This window comes from Lipotes vexillifer, unplaced genomic scaffold (genome assembly GCF_000442215.2).
Source record: "Lipotes vexillifer unplaced genomic scaffold, Lipotes_vexillifer_v1.1 scaffold329, whole genome shotgun sequence".
Lineage (NCBI taxonomy): Eukaryota > Metazoa > Chordata > Mammalia > Artiodactyla > Lipotidae > Lipotes > Lipotes vexillifer.
In genome coordinates, this window is record NW_006774067.1 from 4,338,071 (window position 1) to 4,361,182 (window position 23,112).

General features: G+C 35.1%; 1 protein-coding gene across 1 annotated transcript in view; it reads right to left on the reverse strand.

Moving 5' to 3' along the window:
- The window catches only part of TRHDE (thyrotropin releasing hormone degrading enzyme), a 409,484-nt gene that overhangs the window by 164,526 nt on the left and 221,846 nt on the right, over positions 1-23,112 (reverse strand). The window contains exons 4-5 of the mRNA XM_007448769.1: positions 22,623-22,777; positions 19,734-19,847 (exon numbers count right to left, since the gene is read on the reverse strand). Coding sequence (XP_007448831.1) covers positions 19,734-19,847; positions 22,623-22,777 — 269 coding nt within the window. The remainder of the gene's footprint in view (positions 1-19,733; positions 19,848-22,622; positions 22,778-23,112) is intronic.

The window sequence follows — 23,112 nt, forward strand, 5'->3', positions numbered from 1 at the left end:
AACCATATTAACAAATTGAAGGAGAAAAACCATATGATCATCTCAATAGATGCAGAGAAAGCTTTTGACAAAATTCAACACCCATTTATGATAAAAACCCTGCAGAAAGTAGGTGTAGAGGGAACTTTCCTCAATATAATAAAGGCCGTATATGACAAGCCCACAGCCAACATCATCCTCAATGGCGAAAAACTGAAAGCATTTCCACTAAGGTCAGGAACAAGACAAGGTTGCCCACTCTCACCACTCTTATTCAACATAGTTTTGGAAGTTTTAGCCACAGCAATCAGAGAAGAAAAGGAAATAAAAGGAATCCAAATCGGAAAAGAAGAAGTAAAGCTGTCACTGTTTGCAGATGACATGATACTATACATAGAGAATCCTAAAGATGCTACCAGAAAACTACTAGAGCTAATCAATGAATTTGGTAAAGTAGCAGGATACAAAATTAATGCACAGAAATCTCTGGCATTCCTATATACTAACGATGAAAAATCTGAAAGTGAAATCAAGAAAACACTCCCATTTACCATTGCAACAAAAAGAATAAAATATCTAGGAATAAACCTACCTAAGGAGACAAAAGACCTGTATGCAGAAAATTATAAGACACTGATGAAAGAAATTAAAGATGATACAAACAGATGGAGAGATATACCATGTTCTTGGATTGGAAGAATCAACATTGTGAAAATGACTCTACTCCCCAAAGCAATCTATAGATTCAATGCAATCCCTATCAAACTACCACTGGCATTTTTCACAGAACTAGAACAAAAAATTTCACAATTTGTATGGAAACACAAAAGACCCCGAATAGCCAAAGCAATCTTGAGAACAAAAAATGGAGCTGGAGGAATCAGGCTGCCTGACTTCAGACTATACTACAAAGCTACAGTAATCAAGACAGTATGGTACTGGCACAAAAACAGAAAGATAGATCAATGGAATAGGATAGAAAGCCCAGAGATAAACCCATGCACATATGGTCACCTTATCTTTGATAAAGGTGGCAGGAATATACAGTGGAGAAAGGACAGCCCCTTCAATAAGTGGTGCTGGGAAAACTGGACAGGTACATGTAAAAGTATGAGATTAGATCACTCCCTAACACCATACACAAAAATAAGCTCAAAATGGATTAAAGACCTAAATGTAAGGCCAGAAACTATCAAACTCTTAGAGGAAAACATAGGCAGAACACTCTATGACATAAATCACAGCAAGATCCTTCTTGACCCATCTCCTAGAGTAATGGAGATAAAAACAAAAATAAACAAATGGGACCTAATGAAACTTCAAAGCTTTTGCACAGCAAAGGAAACCATAAACAAGACCAAAAGACAGCCCTCAGAATGGGAGAAAATATTTGCAAATGAATCAACTGACAAAGGATTAATCTCTAAAATTTACAGGCAGCTCATGCAGCTCAATAACAAAAAAATAAACAACCCAATCCAAAAATGGGCAGAAGACCTAAATAGACATTTCTCCAAAGAAGATATACAGACTGCCAACAAACACATGAAAGAATGCTCAACATCATTAATCATTAGAGAAATGCAAATCAAAACTACAATGAGATATCATCTCACACCAGTCAGAATGGCCATCATCAAAAAATCTAGAAACAATAAATGCTGGAGAGGGTGTGGAGAAAAGGGAACACTCTTGCACTGCTGGTGGGAATGTGAATTGGTTCAGCCACTATGGAGAACAGTATGGAGGTTCCTTAAGAAACTACAAATAGAACTACCATATGACCCAGCAATCCCACTACTGGGCATATACCCTGAGGAAACCAGAATTCAAGAAGAGTCATGTACCAAAATGTTCATTGCAACTTTATTTACAATAGCTCGGAGATGGAAACAACCTAAGTGTCCATCATCGGATGAATGGATAAAGAAGATGTGGCACATATATACAATGGAATATTACTCAACCATAAAAAGAAACGAAATTGAGCTATTTGTAATGAGGTGGATAGACCTAGAGTCTGTCATACAGAGTGAAGTAAGTCAGAAAGAGAAAGACAAATACCGTATGCTAACACATATATATAGAATTTAAGAAAAAAAATGTCATGAAGAACCTAGGGGTAAGACAGGAATAAAGACACAGACCTACTAGAGAACGGACTTGAGGATATGGGGAGGGGGAAGGGTAAGCTGTGACAAAGTGAGAGAGAGGCCTGGACATATATACACTACCAAATGTAAGGGAGATAGCTAGTGGGAAGCAGCCACATAGGACAGGGAGATCAGCTCGGTGCTATGTGACCGCCTGGAGGGGTGGGATAGGGAGGTTGGGAGGGAGCGAGACGCTAGAGGGAAGAGATATGGGAACATATGTATATGTATAACTGATTCACTTTGTTATAAAGCAGAAACTAACTCACCATTGTCAAGCAGTTATACTCTAATAAAGATGTTAAAAAAGAATTGGTTTACATTGCTCATTTTAAGGCCACTAAAAAGCAAAGACAAGATCTCAGACAAATGGCCTAGATTTAGAGAATAAGAGAAAATTAAAAAACAAATTTAAGCCGGTATGCAATCTTGTTAGTCATTCAATTTTAAAATGCACATCAAAGCTATCTGATCCTGGAATTAATGAGAGGAATCATGAAATGTATTATGATATTTCAACTTGATCAACGAACATTTTTATTTATAAAAACTACCAACTGAAGGTGGGATATCTATTCTGGAGGTCAAATAATATTCATCTCTTCGAATAGTGATTGCTTGCTCCATTATGTCACTCAAACATCTGATCAAAAATCACAGTGTAAAATGAACTTAACACAATGATTTATTTGAATCCTAAATTTTAATATTTACCAACAATAAATATATGCTGATCCATATTAAATTCTAGTAAACGTATCTTGGTTTGCTAGAGATGTGATTTTTTTAAAACGGTATAAAGTCAATGGCCATGAAATTATAAAAATGAAATCTAAGGTAAATTTCAAAAATGAAACTTTCTCGTTTAAGAAAATATAAGTTATACATAATATATTACTTCATGCTTCTGGAGAAAAATAAAAACAAACCTTTGGTCAGTGGAATTTCAAAAAGGAGAGTTTAAATTTAGTAGCGTTAAGTCATTAGCAAAAGATTCGTCTACATTTTTGGAGAGGATGATATTGTCTACTTGAGAAAAAGGGCATTAAGAGAGATGAAGAGAGAGAGAAGGAAAAACACAAAAGAAAGAAAGAAAAGACTGGCAGAAGATACTCACAAGCTCAGAAGAGACAATAACTTAAATTGAGGTGGAGAAAAAGAAAATTCTAACCAGAGGCAAACCCAATTTAACAAAATTACAAAGAATTTTGCAGGAGAGAAGGTGCTAATTTTTTATAAAAGACCCGCATCACTATAAAAGAAGAAACAATCTTGGTTTGTTAGTCCCAGGCTAGGGCCCTCCTCCTCCTCATCAACAACAACCATAACAATTACAGCAGAAATTACTAAGTGTTGGTTAGTTGCTTTTTGTTGACCTGAGACTGTGAAAGTTTAAAAATAAAGTAAAAGAAATTCTGGCTCTTATGTGAGATAAAAGATCAAACAAAATAGTTAGCCACAGTGTACAAAATAATAGTTTTCTCTTACAGACTAGAAATGCTAAAGAATTTGAGGCAAAACACGGTAAAACAGAATTATTTATGGAAAGTTTAATGGAAGAGGTAGAATTTGATCTGATCCTTCAAGTCACTTTAAAGTTGCGTGCATGCTCATGTGTTTGTGTACAGGGAAGAATATATTTATGGTGCATAGTCAACAGTTTTTATTCTACTCTATATTTTAAGGACACCATGATAGGCCATTCTACAACTTTCAAAATGCAAAACAATAAGGTAAAATGGAGAACTTTAAAATCTGTTTACAAGAAGTTTACTGTTATCAGTAACAATAAATCCTACCACTCTAATACAGACACCTCTTGGAGATGTTGCATACATGCCTACATTGAAACAGTTCTAATAATATTGAATATGTGTGTCATTTTGTACTGAACTATTTTCAGAAATATGCTGTGTTTGAATTTTTGGAGAACAGTGTGAAGACTTTTCAGAAAAGTAAACAAAGTGTGAGTGAATGCACAGAGCTGAGAATAACACATGGAAAAGAAGAAAGGCACTATTGTTTTATTCATTCATTCATTTAACAAACATGTATTAAATTCCTACTCAACGCCAGATACTGTACTGTGTTTTGGGAATAAATATATGACTAAAATCTAGTCCTCAACCTGAAAGAACTCAAAAGTAGTTGAGAAAGACAGGTAAACAGCTATCTGTATTATAATATGATGGATGTTATAAAAAACACAGAGGATGAAATGATTAATTAGTTCAGAAAAGGCTTCACAGAGGAAGTGACATTAAAGTGAGTTGTTGAAGGATGAAAGGTTACTCAGATGAATGGGAAAAGCAGCTTAAAAGGGCAAATCCTGGCAGAGGAAACATGAAAAAAAGCTGGTCTGTTTGAATCCTCAGTTGTCAGGTTGAAGAGTTTGGTCTTAATAAATAGGCAGTAGCAGACATAATGACATAATAAAAGTAGTGTCTTAGGAAAATTAACTTATCTGAGTTATACAGAGTGGCTTGATGGATGTAGAAACAGGAGACAGGAAGTGGCTATTGTACCAAGAGGCGATATGGTGATGATATATTACAACAGGTGTTGCTGAAGGACTTTTGATTCTGAGAGATATTTTGAAAGAACAATCAACTGACATTGATGCCTTGGTCCCCTTAGTGGATGATGGAGAGGAAGTACTAACAAATAACTACGTGGAATGACGTGATGGAATTTTAAAAGACTTTAGATTGACAGAAAGTTTTAAAATGTAGGGGGCATGCTACTGACAGAAATGGAGAAGTGGACAAAATTTTGGTTTGGAGGGCAAGTTAAAAGATGAGTTTTAGACATATTGCAAGGAATGTGACAGTGAACATTAAAAAAGCAATATGTCACAGGCAACTGAAAGGAAAAGCCTAGGTCTAAGAGAAGGGGCAAGTGCTAAACAACTTTTGGCAAGAAACAGTGATCTGTATACAAATATAAATGAAGGCTCGGAGAGAAGCAACTCTTTTTAAAAATTATTTCTTACAACATTAACACTTCATATACTGGTATTTAGAAATATATGTGAAGGGAGTTATTAACAATTCTTAACACATCATTAGATACACCTGAAAAAATCAATTCCTTGATGTCCCCAAATGGCTTCTGCCTGAACACGTCAAGATCTGAATAGTCACGGTGATGGTGGGGAAAAGAGGAAGTACTATTGGAACGGAGGGCTGTCGGCAAGTTCCTATAGAAAAAGGCTGACTACTTTTAGTGAAGAGCGATACCAGGCAGACACTTTGACTCTTGTCATCAGAAAAGAAAGAAAAAAATCAAGTAATCTGAATAGAGATCAAATCAAGTCAGATACATCAAACCAGACAAAAAAGATGAGGGCAGAGCCTGAGCCAATTCAAGAAGTGGTGAGGTGCTCACAGGCATGAAAAGAGAGGAAAAACATTCTCTGGGCAGATGTGGGTTACATCAGAGCGGCCACAAGGACTCAACTTTCTTTTTTTTTTTTTTAATTTAATTCCTTTTTTAAAATTTTTACTGGAGTATAGTTGATTTAAAATGTTGTGTTAGGGGCTTCCCTGGTGGCGCAGTGGTTAAGAATCTGCCTGCCAATGCAGGGGACACGGGTTGGAGCCCAGGTCCGGGAAGATCCTACATGCCGCGGAGCAACTAAGCCCGTGCGCCACAACTACTGAGCCTGCGCTCTAGAGCCCACAAGCCACAACTACTGAGCTCGCGTGCCACAACTACTGAAGCCCACGTGCCTAGAGCCCATGCTCCACAATAAAAGAAGCCACTGCAATGAGAAGCCCGCGCACCGCAACAAAGAGTAGCCCCCGCTCACCTCCACTAGAGAAAGCCCCCGCGCAGCAACGAAGACCCAAAGCAGCCAAAAATAAATAAATTTAATAAATTTTAAAAAATAAAATGTTGTGTTAGTTTCTGCTGTACAGCAAAGTGAATCAGTTATACATATACATATATCCACTCTTTTTTAGATTCTTTTCCCATATAGGTCATTATAGAGTATTGAGTAGAGTTCTGTGCTATACAGTAGGTCCTTATTAGTTATCTCTTTTATATATAGTACTGTGTACATGTCAATCCCAACCTCCTATATTTATCGTTCCCCCCCCTTCCGCCCTGGTATCCATAAGTTTGTTTTCTACATCTGTGACTCTACTCTTGTTTTGTGAATAAGTTCATTTGTACCATTTTTTAGATTCCACATATCTAGGAGGATGGGTCTGAATATAAATGGCTCTTTCGTTATTCCTGAGAGAAAAGACAGGAACACTGCTGCAAAATTGATGAAAGAGTCCTAGACTGTAAGAAAAATATCTGCCATTCACTAGCTGTCTGACCTTGAGCAAGTTAATCTTTTCAGACCTCAGCATCCTCATTTGTAGACATATGTGGTTGTGAAGATTAAAGATAATTTGTTCTGCAAATATTTATTGAGCACCTGCTATATCCCAAATGGTATGTCTGGTTCCGGGGATAAAAAGATAGAAAAACAGGGATCCAACCTTCAGAGATTTTATCCTAGTAGAAAGAGAGACAAAGATGAAAACAAATATTGAAATAGCACCTACTATGTGTAAAAATGGAAGTAGGTTCAGGATACAGAGTGACTACACAGAGAAGGCTGTGATTGGTTCTGCCTGGAGAAAGGAAGGAAAGCTTCTGAATTGATAGTTTGAGTTGAATCTTTAAGGGGGATTGAGTTTTCTAGGAGAATACCACAGAAAGGGGCATTTTGGACAGAAAGGAATACCTGGGAAAGACCATAGAGGTATGAAACAGCCTGACCTGTTTGGGGGACTCCAGAGTTTTGCGTGGCAGAAGGCAGGGAGTATAACAGGGTAAATAACTAGTGATTAGTGCATAGAGACAGACAAGAACAGAATTATCAAGATCCTCCATGGCAAGTTAGGAAGCTAGAATTAAGAAGTGACACCACCAGACCTACATTTAGAAAGATGACTATGAATACTGGAAAGCGGATTAGAGTGAGGGGCAACTCGAAACAAAATAGGACAATACAGCACAATTATGCAAAAATAGCACACAATATGGGCTTTATCTTTGTGATCACAAAATATTATACCATTATTTTTCTAAAATTTAGCTCAATTTTTTGATGACCAATGGTGATCCAACAAGGTATTTACTTTGAAATTCCAAAATGTGTGAATCAAATATAGATTTAGACATAAATATAAACATAGGCATAAATATAGACATGTATGTAGATACACGTAAAGATAACCAAATAGATACAAATATTTCCTTTTCAGTATTTTCATTAGTTTATTTAAAGCAATGTCTTATTCCAGTTTTTAATATTGACAACATCCTCTTGAATATGGATAAAGGCACTTTTCTAATCCATAGAGTCAAATGAACAAGAATGTCTGACAAAAGTTATTTGAACAATACAATCTAATTCCACACGTTTACTGATTGCTTTGTACACGCAACCTCCATATGTTAGAGGCTGGGGAAACAAACGAACTTGGGACATAATTCCTGCCTCCAAGCAACTCCCATTATGATAGGGAAGACAGACACACGTACAACTCATTCGTGCCATTTGATGGGTAACGTATTAGTAACCAGACAAAGTACTATGGGAGTAGAGAACAGAGGGAACGTTATGGGTAAAAATGCTTTCAGTGTCTATGACCATGTTGATTCAATTTCAACTGATCTATCATAAAGAGAAGAAATTAGATATATCAGTCATATTTTGTGTCTTTGGAAATCTATACTACCATGAGATGAAGCCTTTTAAGATTTCATAGGTTAAACAAAATGCCACATGAGTCATTACTAACCTGAACCCCTTGCTTGCATAAGACTAGAACAAGGATACAGATATACCTAGCATTGCATATTTTGGCTTTTTCACTCTTGCTTTTCATGACTTATTCAAATCAGGGCAAATTAAAGGAGAGGAATACAATAAAAAATCCAAACAAGAAAAGCAAACATATTGGAGGAAAATATCCATCAGGTTTTATTTATGTGATATGGTATCTCTGAGACATCGCAATTATCATCTTTTGTAAACACACAACACAATGCCATATTTGTAAAAATCATAAATTATTTGGATTCCAAGTCACTTAAAATATTAAAAGAATTTTACTATGTAATTTTATATTTCATCATACTTTTATAAAGTTCTAAAATGTCCAAAAGTATTTTAAGCTTTACTCAGTTGAAAGTTAGCTAGATGTACTTGTGAAATATAATGTCATTATTTAGCTGATTAGCTAACATTTTGTAGATAGCTAAATCATACTGATAAATGAAATAAAACTAAAGATGTAGTGAAAATAAGTGTTGCTTCTATATAATATTTCTTAAAAATTAACACTTCAAAATATCATGTTTAAAATACACATGCCTAAGATGTTGATAACCATTTTCATGTGCAGCTTGTTAAAACAGTCCACTTATATTAAAGTCAGACTTATGTAAACACACATATATGCAGTAGGCATTAAAGAATAATTTTAGAAATAATCACCATTAATGCCTATAATAAAACAAGCACTGTATTGAAAATTTTACCTCTGTTCTTGTCCACATAACCTTTTACAGTAAGTGGTACATGAACATAATTATCTGCGCAGATCTCTATTGATTTAACATTATTCTATGATTTCACATGAGCTTTACAATAAGTAACCAAATGTGTTCTATACGCTCTCATTTCTTTTAACTATCAACTACATTTCATTCACTGCCAAGCCACAAACGCTTTAAGATGCCTTAGTCAACGCACTAACTAAAAAAGCAATTATATCTCTATAAGACTATCTTGGATGACTTTATAAGGCTCTCATAACCCCAAATAACTCCTTGCACAGGTTTTTATGAACTGATATACTCTCAAACATGACTAACACAGAGAGAAGGTGGGTTAAATTGTGAGTCTCTTCAATGACTACATCCTTCAGCTGCCTTATATTTTGTTTGTAATATCCAGGCTGAATGTGTCATGTCTAATATTATCCAAGATGTGACACAGCTAAGGGAAAATGCTAAGATGAAACACAAAATGTACTGCATTGTATTCAACCAGATTCTGAGCCTTCTGCATACTTACTCAAGAACCTTTAAGATATATAGCAATATTGATACGGCAGAAGTCACCATCAATTAGTCATTTACATATTCATTAATTATGATAATCCTGGGTCTTACGGAACAACCTTGAATGTGCTTCAAATAATGTCGATCACAGTAATAATTATGAACAGGTTGTCTAATTACATAGCTCATTCTGATTCTAGCAGCCCAAAAAAATCACTGTGAACAATCACCATATGCCATGTGCTTTTATATAACCCTCTTAAAATGTTCATATCATATATTTTTTCAGATTTCTTGACATTTTTTCCTTCTGTTTTCCTTCACACACTTATCCAATGTACTTTTATATACTTTTAAGCTCAATATCCTTTTTTTTTTTTGCGGTACGCGGGCCTCTCCCGTTGCGGAGCACAGGCTCCGGACGCGCAGGCTCAGCAGCCACGGCTCACAGGCCCAGCCGCTCCGCGGCATGTGGGATCTTCCGGGACCGGGACACAAACCCGTGTCCCCTGCATCGGCAGGGAAGCCCAGCTCAATATCCTTTTTATTTCAATGAATGAGTTCTTATATAGACATAGAAACTGCTTATAATCTTTCATAAATTGTTTGTTGCCCATAATTTCTTTTTTTTTGTTAACTTTTGACCAGAATTTTATTATTTGAATTCCTCATAGATGCTATACTTTGGGTTAAATGCTGAGAAATGATGGTAAATAAACAGTCCTTAACTGATGAAGCATATTGTTTAGTGGGGGAGATTTACTTCCTCTTCTTTGCTAATTAACATGAACTCATACCCACTCTTGTACAGGTCACTTCAGCATCCTCTGCATAGAGAGGTAAGCCTCTTCACCTTTTCAATAATCCTCTCTCTACTTTGGCAGTAAGAATCTTTTCCTCTATCTCTATGCTTAACTGTTTTGAGTAGCTGATAAGACGTTTCAATAAAATCAAATTTGCCAGTTTTTTTTGATACTCACACACCCTGTTTCTCACATCCATCACAAGAAGTTGCTAATATTTTCAGACAAATCAATAATAAGCTAACAAGGCCCTATAATATTTGATTGATAAAATGTAATACAGAGTATTTTTAAACACACACTGACTAATCATCTTAAACAGATTCAATTTCTACTTAAATCCTAATAGAAACTTTCTTATACCATTCAGGTCTGGAATAATTCCAAAAAATAGGCTAGCCAACTCCCAGAAGTCATTAACATGATTACCAAGTAGCCAGTTTATTTTATGTTATTTTAATTTATGAAATAAATAATAATTAAAATGACCTTAATTCTGTAACAGAATTTTTATTAACTGGATAATGAAATTTATTAAATAACACACTTTTGTACTTTAATTTTAATATTTAGTGATATAAATGATCAGTTCATCAAATAATCTAGCTAAATAAAACTTTACACCTGTTGCCAGATCACAGCAGTCTGTATATTTCCAATGAAAATAAAAAGCATTAATTTTTTCAAATGTAAAAGATTCACTAACTCATAACAAACAACTCCAGAATACATAGAGTGCTATGGCCCAAAAAGTTAACCAATTCAGAAAGGAAACTCCACATTTATTCCCAGACCCTATATATTACTGTATCTCAATGTAAGCTACTGTAACATTTATAGACTGATTATAAAATTAGCAAAGAAAATCTTTATTACTCAGAATGCAAAATCTGGACTAGCAATCCATTTATAAAGTGCAAAAATATTAAAATATTAGCATTCCAAAGTCATTCTGAAATGGAACAGGTATACTCAAAAGTATTATGTGAAGGCAATTTCTTTGCTCTTATTAATTTTTAATATGCGATTCACAAGATACTCCACTGGAAAACATATTTTGGGCCCTAAAAGTAATACCATTATACTTAAGTACCTAATAGCAATAGTAATATTTGTAGTAAGAAGAAGAAGAATGTTTTCGAGTTTTAAAACTATTCTGTGACAAAAACAGTACAGGTATTTCATACATATTTTGAAGATGGAGAAACAAGATCACACAGCTATTAAGTGTCAAAAATCTGGGACTTCCTTGGTGGTCCAGCAGTTAAGACTTTACACTCCCAACGCAGAGGGCATGGGTTCGATCCCTGGTCAGGGAACCAAGATCCTGCATGCCACACAGTGAAGCCAAAAAAAAAAAAATTAATCCACGGGATAGGTAGAAATAAGGAATCGAACTTCATTCTAGGAAACTGTAAAGTAGCATTACTCTGACAAAAAATAATTTAACTTAATTGGTAAAATAGATCTATGAGACTTTGAGGACATTGATGTTCATACTCATCTGTGGTCCCCATCTCTAACAGAGACACTTGCAAAGACTGGGCCTCCAAAAAATGTTCGTTACATAATGAAAAATGAGTGAGTCAATATAGATTAATCCCTGGAAATATTTTATAAATTAGGGGCCCTAAAAATGCCAGCAAAATGCTTAGCAACTAATAGAATAATATCATTTTGTTGTGAGAAGCCAAATTATTTTCAGGCCTAGGAAGTGATATAAACCGTCATCTCTCAGAAGAAGCCAAAGATTCCAAGAAAAGCACCTTATGGTCTTAAAAAGTAAGACAAAGAAACATGGAGAGTTTTTACTTTTAATTAGTCATCTTCAATACTGTATTGTGTTTAATGTCCTTCAAATTGGACTGATCAAGTGGATAGTTGGGAAGAGAATGTAATTAATGCCAAGTTTTGCTCTTTAGGAGCAATCGAACTAACCCTCTCTTTAATCAGAAAACTTGGTAAATAAATAATAAATAGATGAAAATATCCCACCATCACCACAAGCACCACTACAACCAAAAGTACAGAAATACATTTTTTAAAGCACTTATCTTCCAAGCAAAGCTGTGAAGCTTAGGGAAAGAACAGAACTTAACTGAGCAGAAAGATACTCAAATTCTAAATAAAAATAAATAGCTATTGTAAATCTAAGCAAATATTAGAGAACATGTTTGATCCATGTAATATAAAAATAATAATAGGTAGCTAAATCTTCTTCCTGTTCCATTATTTGGCTAATCCTCTGAGACTTACTATGTTAAATTTTATTTTCCAAACATATCTATGAATATGAACAGTCTGATTGAGATTATGGATCTGTGTTTTTGAGCTACTGCATAAACAAAACAACTTCTGACAGAGCATGGTTGGTCAACTAAGAGCAAAAAAAAAAAAAAAATCCTCAATCTACCCACACCTTCTAACTGAAACCACCACACTAAAGAAAAAATACAGTGTGTATAAGAAGCTGATATATAGCAGGTCTCTGCTAATAAGCCATGAGGTTTATTCCATAGAAATTAGCAAAATGAATGTCTCATTTTGGGTACTTGATAATTCTTTGAATGAATTAATTAAACAGAATGAATGAAATGTATAACTGAATGGAATGGCAAAAAAGTGGCAGCAATCCATCAAACTAGTTTATATAAAATTAATGTTAACAGCACTCAGGAAACACATCACTGAACTATAAATAAAATCTTGAGAAGAGAAAATTTTAAATGATTAAAGGAGTTAATTGGACACAGGTGGATTTGAAGTAGGTTCTTAGAGAAAAGCATCCCCACATATCTTCATTTTTAAAGACAAATATGACAAAGATAACACTCCAATCATTAGAAAGAATTTTATTTCATTAGTCCCAGGGAAAGGTGAAAAGCTAAAGATATAAACAGTTTCAAAAGGGGCTTTACTTAAATCTGTGAACGGTAGATCCACAGAGGTTATTCAGCTCAGTGTCAAAACATGCTCTACCCCAAATCATCTCTTTGGACTCATGATTGAAGAGAGCTGCCTGAGTGGTGGCCTGCATGGTAGTCTGGCCATTACCACACTCTCAGACTCTTAAGAAAAATGACAGCAAAGATGCGTACTCTCAAGATACCTAGCAGAAGGTCTTACTCTATTTCACAGCGAATCAGCATACGTAAAGTGTTTAATGGTACACAGTAAATGCTACGTAAGTCTTTATTATTGCAAGTGTTACGGAGTAATTGGAGCAAAATCTTCATCAACCTCAAATTATTGCTTTTTGCTTTCTCTTGACAGGAAGCTCCTTTACATTTTTTGATTCATATCACTTGAACTCACTACTTTCATTTATCACATCCTTGTCTAGCAACAGCTGAACAGTGTTGAAGTAACCTTGATGAAATGGAAAAAGAAAAATCCCATAAAGTGTTATGGACTGAGACAGTCACTCCTTGCTTAGAAATCAGTGTGTTCTAATATCTTTTAAAGCATATAGCTGCCTGGTTAAGGATGATTAATAATTAGAAAATTAATGAATTATTCTTTGGTTGTCCTCTTAGTCCCCAGCTTTCCTTTTTGGTTGTGTTCATGTTACAGATTTTGCAAAGCAAATTCTCTTTAACATATCTGAGATGATACTGAATGATATCAAGTGTTGAACAATTCATGTATCATAAGAAGATAAACGTTTTTACCAAGCGTGGTAAAAGGGACAGGTTAAACTGGTATAATCTGCTATTGCAAATCATAAGTATTTGAGAACAATGATGTCTAACAGAACATTTCATCATTTTGATATAAACTTTTGGCATCATCAATTTTTTTGTTTATCAAGTGATGTCTGACCATTTTCAGCAAGTTGGAATATTTTGCTTGCAAACTGCTCTTACCTAAAAAGGGAATGAATGGGTTAACTTTTCCTATATTATTTCTAGATATGAGAAAGAACAGCGTTGCATTATTGTTAGGCTCCAGGTTCAGAAGAGTTTTCTTCTTAGGAAGTGTCTAATCCTGTCAATTTATTCGTTGCTTTTGAAATTCCTAAGGAAATGCAGAAAGACCTTGACACCATGCAAACCTGAACACAGTCTTCAGAAGAAATACTTTATTCTGAAGGGAATGCTCATTTATCTTCTATCTCCAAATTTAAAATATACAAAACCTGAAACACTTAGTGTCTTCCTGAATATAAATGGCTTTTTAAAAAATCATCCTTGGGGCTTCTCTGGTGGCGCAGTGGTTGAGAGTCCGCCTGCCAATGCAGGGGACACGGGTTCGAGCCCTGGTCCGGGAATATCCCACATGCCGCGGAGCAACTAGGCCCGTGAGCCACAGTTACTGAGCCTGCGCATCTGGAGCCTGTGCTCTGCAACAAGAGAGGCCGCGACAGTGAGAGGCCCGCGCATCGCGATGAAGAGTGGCCCCCACTAGCCACAGCGAGAGAAAGCCCTCTCACAGAAACGAAGACCCAACACACCCAAAATTAAATAAATAAATTTATTAAAAAAAAAAAAAAAATCATCCTTTAAGAACACACATGGGGCTTCCCTGATGGCGCAGTGGTTGAGAGTCCGCCTGCTGATGCAGGGGACACGGGCTCGTGCCCCGGTCCGGGAAGCTCCCACATGCCGCGGAGCGGCTGGGCCCGTGAGCCACGGACGCTGAGCCTGTGCGGCCGGAGCCTGTGCTCCGCAACAGGAGAGGCCACAGCAGTGAGAGGCCCGTGTACTGCACACACACACACACACACACACACACACACACACACACACACAAAAAGCTGATGTTTTCAGCACAAAGAGAAATGACTTGCAGAGGGGTTCGGAGGGAAGAGTAAAGGGAAAGCATAAAGAAGAAGTCTATTTTGAAGACTGTGACCCCCAGGAGACCCAAGTGAGCACCCCTTCTACTTTTCTTCTAGTCTTTCAATGTAAATGTCACTTTTAAGCTACTGAGAAGGATCAAAAATACCATAGACCCTTGGGACTAGCCATCAGAAGCTTTTAAAATGTTCACATTCAATATGTCAGTCATTTGAGAATAAAATATCATCTACCAGGTTGAAAACAATTGGATCACCTTCTAATTTACTGATTTCTCCGGAGTAGAATATTATATGTGGATTTTTTTATCATAATAGACAAAATACAACTCTATGGAAAATCACATATATATGATGTATGTGTATGTACACATTTATTTGGTATTCAGTATTTATAAAGTAAGATTCTAAAATAAATATTTAATTCCCAAATGGTCTATCTTTGACACCATAGCCCTCCTGGGCAAATATATTTTGATATTGATGAATCATAGGCAATAGTACCAACATACCAACTACTGTTGAAATGTATATTAACTAACTTTGAAAAGCATGTGAAAGCTTTCTTCCCTACAGACATTAAATCAAAGATGGACTTAAGACATGAACAGCTGAACAAGTAAAATATTAGCCAAAACAATTTTTTCTCTCTCTAATTTTCTATTTTCCCCTCTCTTGAGTAGTAGAGTGTTTATTATTGTTTAGAATAATTAAGCAGTATATCTTTACATTTAAACTGGAAAAAAAATTGAATTCTATAAACTGTATCTATTTCAGTTCACCAATGATTTTCTCAACTTCTTTTTGAATAAAAACAAAATAATCTAAGAAGTAAAGGTAATTTTATTGCAATGCCTATTAAATTTAGCAGGCAATTTTTGTTGGAGCACATTAAAATGATACTGAGTCTAATGGCAGAATTCATTTTTGCTATTTTAGTCCTGCCCATGATAAAAACAATTGAGAACATTTATCAAAGTTTTGGGCAATACACTTTGAGATATCCTAAGTATTTAGCATAATGAAGTTTAGTTGCACGATTCTCTATTAATAGTTATATTTATGCCCAGGTATGTGCCCTCATAAAAATTTAGGAAGAATTCCCAGTCTGCAGACTTTATCAGTGTATAAAGTTACTGCTGTGTATAGCTCCTTAGCATCCCAAATTATTTCATAAAAGAACATACACTCATGTTGAATAATTCTCATTATAGCAAGTACGTCCTTACAAGGCTACATTCAGGAAATTAAAGGTTACACCTATCATACAGATACAAATTATAGTGAAAACCTGTGCAATATGCACAAGGGATATGATTTTGCCTGCATTGGCATCAGGTCTGTAAAATAAGGCGTTCTCCGTGGTTTCATTTTACTATTCATCCTTTTCCTGTATTGAAGCTCTTTTATTATAGACTTTTTCAAATTTAAATGATAAAGAATTGTTGAAGAATAGTAACTAGGCAGCATGAGTCTTTTCTTTTCTCCCTTTGGACAGCCGTCAACAGCATACTGTAACTTAATCATCCAATGATGTTGTCATTAACAACCAACTTTGATCAAATAACATCAAGCAAAAGGACTACTCAACCTATGAAATCTAACCCCAGCCCTGAGCTGAAGAAGTTGCTTCTGTTGATCTTGACACTTCTGTTTGATGAATGAAACATGATATAAGGCTTATGTTCCTAAAGAATAGTCCACATTGCCAATATAGATGAGCATTGATTTGGGGAGACTGAGTCTAGATACAAAGATTACAGAAAACTTTTTGTAATCTATACATAATTGTTAGAAATCTAGGGTGTCAAAATAGATTACTAGGGTTGGAAATGTTAGGGTATTTATACATAAAATCAATGCCCCTTTGTAATGGAGCATTTATTATTTTCCAGGTCCATGATACCTACTCACATTTGTATAGCGGTTCATGCATTTCAAAGACCTTGAAAGTTATTTTATCTTCACAAAAATTATGTGTGCTTACCAAGTCAGTATAATCGCCCCCATTTCTCAAATATTAAGGGTGAGTCAAAGAAGTGAAATGCCTTTCTTGGAATCTGAATTTCTTCTTGCCTATCCATTTCCTGACCTTATATCATACTACCTGTAAAGGCCCATATCTATAAAATGGTATACTTGATCAGTTTACTGGGGAACAAAATTTCATAGTAGTTTTTATTCCATGTAGTGTTTTTAATGTAAAAACTGATTATGGCTTTAGCAGAAGCTGACTGTAAACACACACACACACATATATACAACCTAAGATTTTACTAACAGTTAAGCAGGCTACACAAGTATACTATCCTAAATCAGAACAAGAGCTTCCTTAACAATACAGTGTAATTCTGGGCTTCCTTATTGCTATTCCATCGAAGGTAGACTGTCATAGTAATCTCCCTAGCAAACTGAAATTGTATTTCAGTGCTTGAGTCTTGGTGTCTAAAAATAATTAAAGCACTGTTTTTGAGATAAGAGGCAAAAGAGGTCAGCTTCCTGAATTTCTTTACTTCTGACACAAGCCTGACTTGTGGTTTTTCTAATTTAGGCTAAGTTCTAGCGAAGCCCAAGCCTTGTTCTCCTGGGTGAGTTTCTGTGCATATCACAACAGTATGAGTTACTGCTAACACAGCCATCACCCTTGCTCTTTCTAGTATTTCTTTCACTCTTTTGCTGATGCCATTATGAAAAATAGTGCAGACACAGCCTTAAAGTCACTTAATATCCTCTCTTACTTATGTGGCTAACTTAGTCCTAAAATTTTGTTTGCAAAGAAGATATTAACGATCCTTGGAGGAGCATTTGTGTAGAGTCTCTTCTTACAGGTTTTATAAATTTAGTATATTGAGGTACTCTACAAACTAAATTGAAAAAACTACTAAGAAAGCAAAAGCAGCCAACAATCAGACAGTATTTGTAATCTTTAAAATCCGAACATAAAGAGACATAATAATAAGACCTGTTTTCACTATAGCCTAATTAATTGTGATGGACCTTATTCTTTCATTTCTTAGTTTAATCCATCATTAATTGCTATTTTTGATTATAACATATGGATTAATATCTTACCAGCTCAAGGTTTTTATACTTCCAGTGCATGGTATGTATTCTGTTAAGGACAAAGTCTCAGATGTGTTATTTACACCCTATATTCATTTTCAATATTTCTTATAAAAATGTTCTCCATATATAACTTAACTGATAAAGATAATGAAGGAATATACAAAATTATTCAAAGACAAAATCCAGTATGAGGACATTGAAACTTGGGATTCACTGCCATGCTAAAACCATCAAAAGCTGTCAGTTTTCACCTCTAGTATAATTCTGTTGATTCCTTTTTAACCTAAGATGTATTTTTATAATGATGAATAGAAAGGATTTTTATAATGATGAATAGAAAGGATGATGAATAGAAAGGAATAGAAAGAATGAGCTTACCTATATGAGTAACACGCCATGTGTAATACTAACATCTTTTAATATTGAAACATAATAGAATTATAAATCAGTAATAATCCACAGCATAGTGAAAATTAAATGATAATTTTAAACAAATTTGGTTGAAAGTCAACTAAAAACCAAAATATATTTTTACAAATATTTCAATATCCTTAAACATTTCAGTTTTCAAGTATCATATTTGTTTAAAAATTACTTAATTAATATTGATGGTAGTGATGATTTTTCTTCAAAGTTCTTCAAAGGCATTTTAAATTAATTTTAATGCCATAATAAAACAGTTCAAATAAGATTTTTTTAATTGTGTAATATATAATGCATACCTAGATACATAAGGCTAAGTAAAATTAACTCACACATTTGTGCAAATGAACCATGTTGCCTTTATAAAATATAAGCAAAACTGGATAATTCAAACATATCAATATGATATTACAATTGTAACATTTCTTCTGAGATATGTAAGATCACCTTTCTTACTCAGCAGGAGTTGGCTGAATTTATGGTAGAGAAGTTATATCATGACTTACAGACATCTTTATATTTTACCTTGGTTTAAATACTATTCAGATCATACTTGTAATCATGACAGATAACTAGATAATCACATAATAATTTAAACATCAAAAAAGAGGTGTGGTGTGAAATAAATATATATTATCACTCATGCTATGTCACAGGTGAAAGCTTCTGAGCTTCTGGAAGTTGACAAATGTCAGTACTTTGCAACTTTTACGTAGTGCCACTTAAAATAAATTTAAAATTCAAGTTCCCAAACAACATATACCCTGGGTTCTACTCCACAATAACAGAGTCACTTACTGATTAATGGAAGCTTATACTAAATGAAAAACTTACATTAAATGACATACAGAAATCATACCCTCCCTCCACTTTTTCTTCTAGGATATTCTAGAACATCACTGCTTAAGGTACAACAAATCCTACTTCAGGTTCAGACATACAGGTATGGGTATAATGTGTACAACTCTTTATAGTGACCTCTTATTAAATTATTTAATCCTAAAGTAAAAATAGCAATAATGCATCAAAAATTTTAGCTAATTTTTGAGTTCATCACATTGAAGAAATATTAAGTTCTCATTTTTCTGTATATTGAAACATCCTACATACTTAAAATATAACATTGATTACTGTTACCTTCTCTATTTTAAGGGATAATTTATCTTTGTTATCAAATACTGCAATCTAAAATATTTCTATTTAGAAACCTTGTACCATTTTGAAATCAGCGTATAACCAATCAGATTCTATTTAGTTCTAATAAAAATATTGTGAAATACTACTGTTTACATTTTGGGTTACTTTTCCTTTTATTGGATAGCTAATTTTTTTTTTCATGCATCAGTTGGTATTTTCAGTCACGTCTGATGATAAGCCCAATGTAACACAGGATCAACCTTTCACTTAGAGTTCCAAACAGTTAAAAAGTGCACTTACCATGTTCCAGCCGGGGTAGAGGTAGTCTGTACCAACAAACTCAAAGTAGTGAGCAAATCCCTCCTTCAGCCACACGTCTTCCCACCACACAGGAGTCACGAGGTCACCAAACCACTGCCGTGAGAAATGAGTGGGCATCAGATAAAATCGCGTCTATCCCAGAATTATTTTATCTAAAATTAAATGTATTAAACTATGATGATCACAACTGGAATTTATTCCCCAATTGATTCTGTGATCTTAAAATACGTTGTGGCAACACCATTGATTTATTTGACTACTTGGATGACACTAATTTTCTATAAATGCATTCAGGGAAGAACAAAAACAAAATGTTCAAGGAACACAACAAGAAGATTTAACCTGGAGAAGAAAGGGCTCAGGGTAGAAAAACTGACAACAGCTGTCTTCAAATATTTGAAGACCTAGTATATAGAAGAAGAAAAGGCTTGGCTCTTATGGCCCTACAGGGGACAAATCAGTATTAATGGATGGAAATTAGGGTTGTAGATTGGTAGACATTGCTAAAAATGCAGGAGACCCTCTAACAGACTGAAATGGGTGAAGATGGAAAATACTACCTCGAGAAGTGGTGAGCTCATCACAGGAAGTACCGAAGCAGCGCCTTCCAGTGGCAGAGGCAATTCACAAATGACATCGGCTGATTGAAGGAACTAATAAGGGCTTTAAGATGCTCCACACCTGACTCTCCATGATTCTATGATAATGAGGGTTGGACCAAAAAAGTCTCTAAGATCCCTTCAGGAAAGTAATGTTGTAATTTATAATTGGTGTTTTGATTAGATCTGGATACATTACTCTGAAATCCTTGCTGAGTTCACCAAAGCTTAAAGGAATTCTTTCTTCATTAAAAAACAAAACAAAACATTATACGCGGGAACTATCTTACAGACTTGGGATTTAATGATGAAAAGTCAGACAATGTCCCTTCTCAGGCAGCTGACACTTTATTGTGGAGGAAGGGACAATTAGGTGAGATAGAAAATAAAAAATAAGCAAATGAACAATACAATTTCAGATCTTATTAAAGTGTGATAGGAATGGGGGACGGGTCACTTTAGACTGTAAAAACAAAAAGATTCTCTCTAAGCAGATGACATTTGAGCTCAGACTTTAATGATAAGAAGAAGCCATGAGAAAGCCTCAGGCAAGAGGATTATAGGCATTTGTAAGTAACCCTTACAGGGTTACTGTAAGACTGTAAGTGGGCGTGAGTTATTTAAGAAGCAGAAGGAAAAGGCAGTCAGACAAGTATCAGATCATAGCTTTACAGCTTTAGGAGCTAGAGGAAAGAGCTTGGTGGCTGAGCATTTCAATATTAATAAAGTATCACTTACTCAAGAGGATCTCTAATAGAAATACAAATAAGAGATAACTCTGAATATGCTGATGACCACAAAACGAATGATATTTAAAACATTTTCTGTTCTTGATCAGAAAGTAATGTTTCTTCGCCCTTAAATTGAAAGCCTGTCTTAAGAATTGTGACAATAAATAGGTGAGGAGAAACGGTAATGTAGAAAATAATTTGGCAAGGATAATGGAAATTATTATGTGTTTCTCCCAGCTTCTGGCTCATTTCCGCATAGTAAGTAGCTGAGCATCACTAAGCTACAACAAGAAAGTAACTGAGAATCTGGAACAAATGAAATCCAGTTCTAGAAACAATTATCAGTGTGTTCTTATTTCAACAGAACTCTACATGTAACTCGTTTCTAGGAACGTTCAAAAAGGACATTGATTAGCTTCAAAGAATTGTATGTTTAGCTGGAAACCATTTTTAGCACAATAAAGGAGCCCTGGTTATCTCTGCAATGGATCCCCTTAAGTCTCTGCAGCAAGGAACATATGCCCAAGCCGACCAGCAGGACAGGTACAAACATCTACAGGTTCACTGCAAAAGGCTGACATATAGGTAAATGGTCATAGGACCTAGAACAATTTATCATGAAGTCCCTATTCATGTATTATCATTTAGCTGTTCAGCCTCTTTTACTAACAACATTTTCCACCTCACTCTTTCTTAAGGTTTTCAAGCTTTTTAAAAAGATTTTGGGTTGGTAACAAATTGAAGTTGTACAGTATCACACTGTGATTTCTGGTGTTGTCACTTAAAAACCATCCATAGTTCCTGGTAATCAGGACAAAGATTACTTTTTATTAGCACAAACGTTTATTTTCAGTTATTTTTTTCACTAGAATCAAGATTCTAATAAGCATTGTGAAATCTCTGTAATACCTTCTGCTCGTTGTAAGAAAGTACATAAAATCAAAATGAAATTAATTTTATCTTAGCTTCATGATAAAGCTGGCTAATTTACATATGAATCTCTAAACATGTCAAGACAAAAAAATATCAATCATTTGAGAACAAAGAGGCTGTCGCAGAGTTAGTGAAAGACTTCCTAAGTGTCTGTGTGATGGGAGAAGGGGAATAACAAATTGATTTCAGCAAAAGCAAATTTTGACATGTACACAAAACTCAGCTGCATCTTTCAGCAATGCAATAAATCATTGCCATCACTGCACTCACCATACATGCACACCAATAATCACAAGAAAATACAGCAAGGTTGACAAAGAATAGTGAGTGGATAGGGTCTCCAGAGAGGCTGCTGGGTAGCAGTGCCATCTCATTCCTCAACTAAACTGAATGACAGTTACTTATTCAATATGACCCGTGTGTTTGCTTCCATTTGTGCCGTCATTTGAGAACAACCTATCTTCCAAAAAGAACTACATGGTGCTCTATACAATTAAAACTTAATTGGGAGGATAATAACTTAGCTCCTAATCTTAAGTATCTGAAATCATTCTACATTCTCGATAGTTTGCAATTATACTTACACCTGATCCTTTTTCTCATACCTGGTGACACAGCTCATGAACAATGACCATGGTGACATCCAGCAAATAAGAAATAGATGAAACACTGGGATCCAGCAGTATTCTTTGTTCCACAAAAATACTTAGTCCCCAATTCTCCATAGCAGCATACGGATGCTTAGGCACAGCTAAAAGATCTAGAAATAGAATAAAAGAATTCCAAAGGCTTTAACAAACATGTCAGATTCTAAATTCATATCCGACAAAAGTCCGGAAATCCTAATTAGAAGAAATAGTTGTTCTTTCTCAGTAACTTTTTTTTTTCTAAATTGAACTACCTGCCATTTCTACGTGACAGCAGAAATATAGGCTATCACTGTAAATGCTGGCCACATCCATCCATCACAGTTCATTTTCAGACCCAGTGCTGTAGGAGGTTGGAAGTATCGGCACCATTATTGATGGGCCTATCCTAATAAGTTGCAGAAAGTCAAGGAAACCAAATGCAGCAGGAATCCTCCGAGGCAAAAGG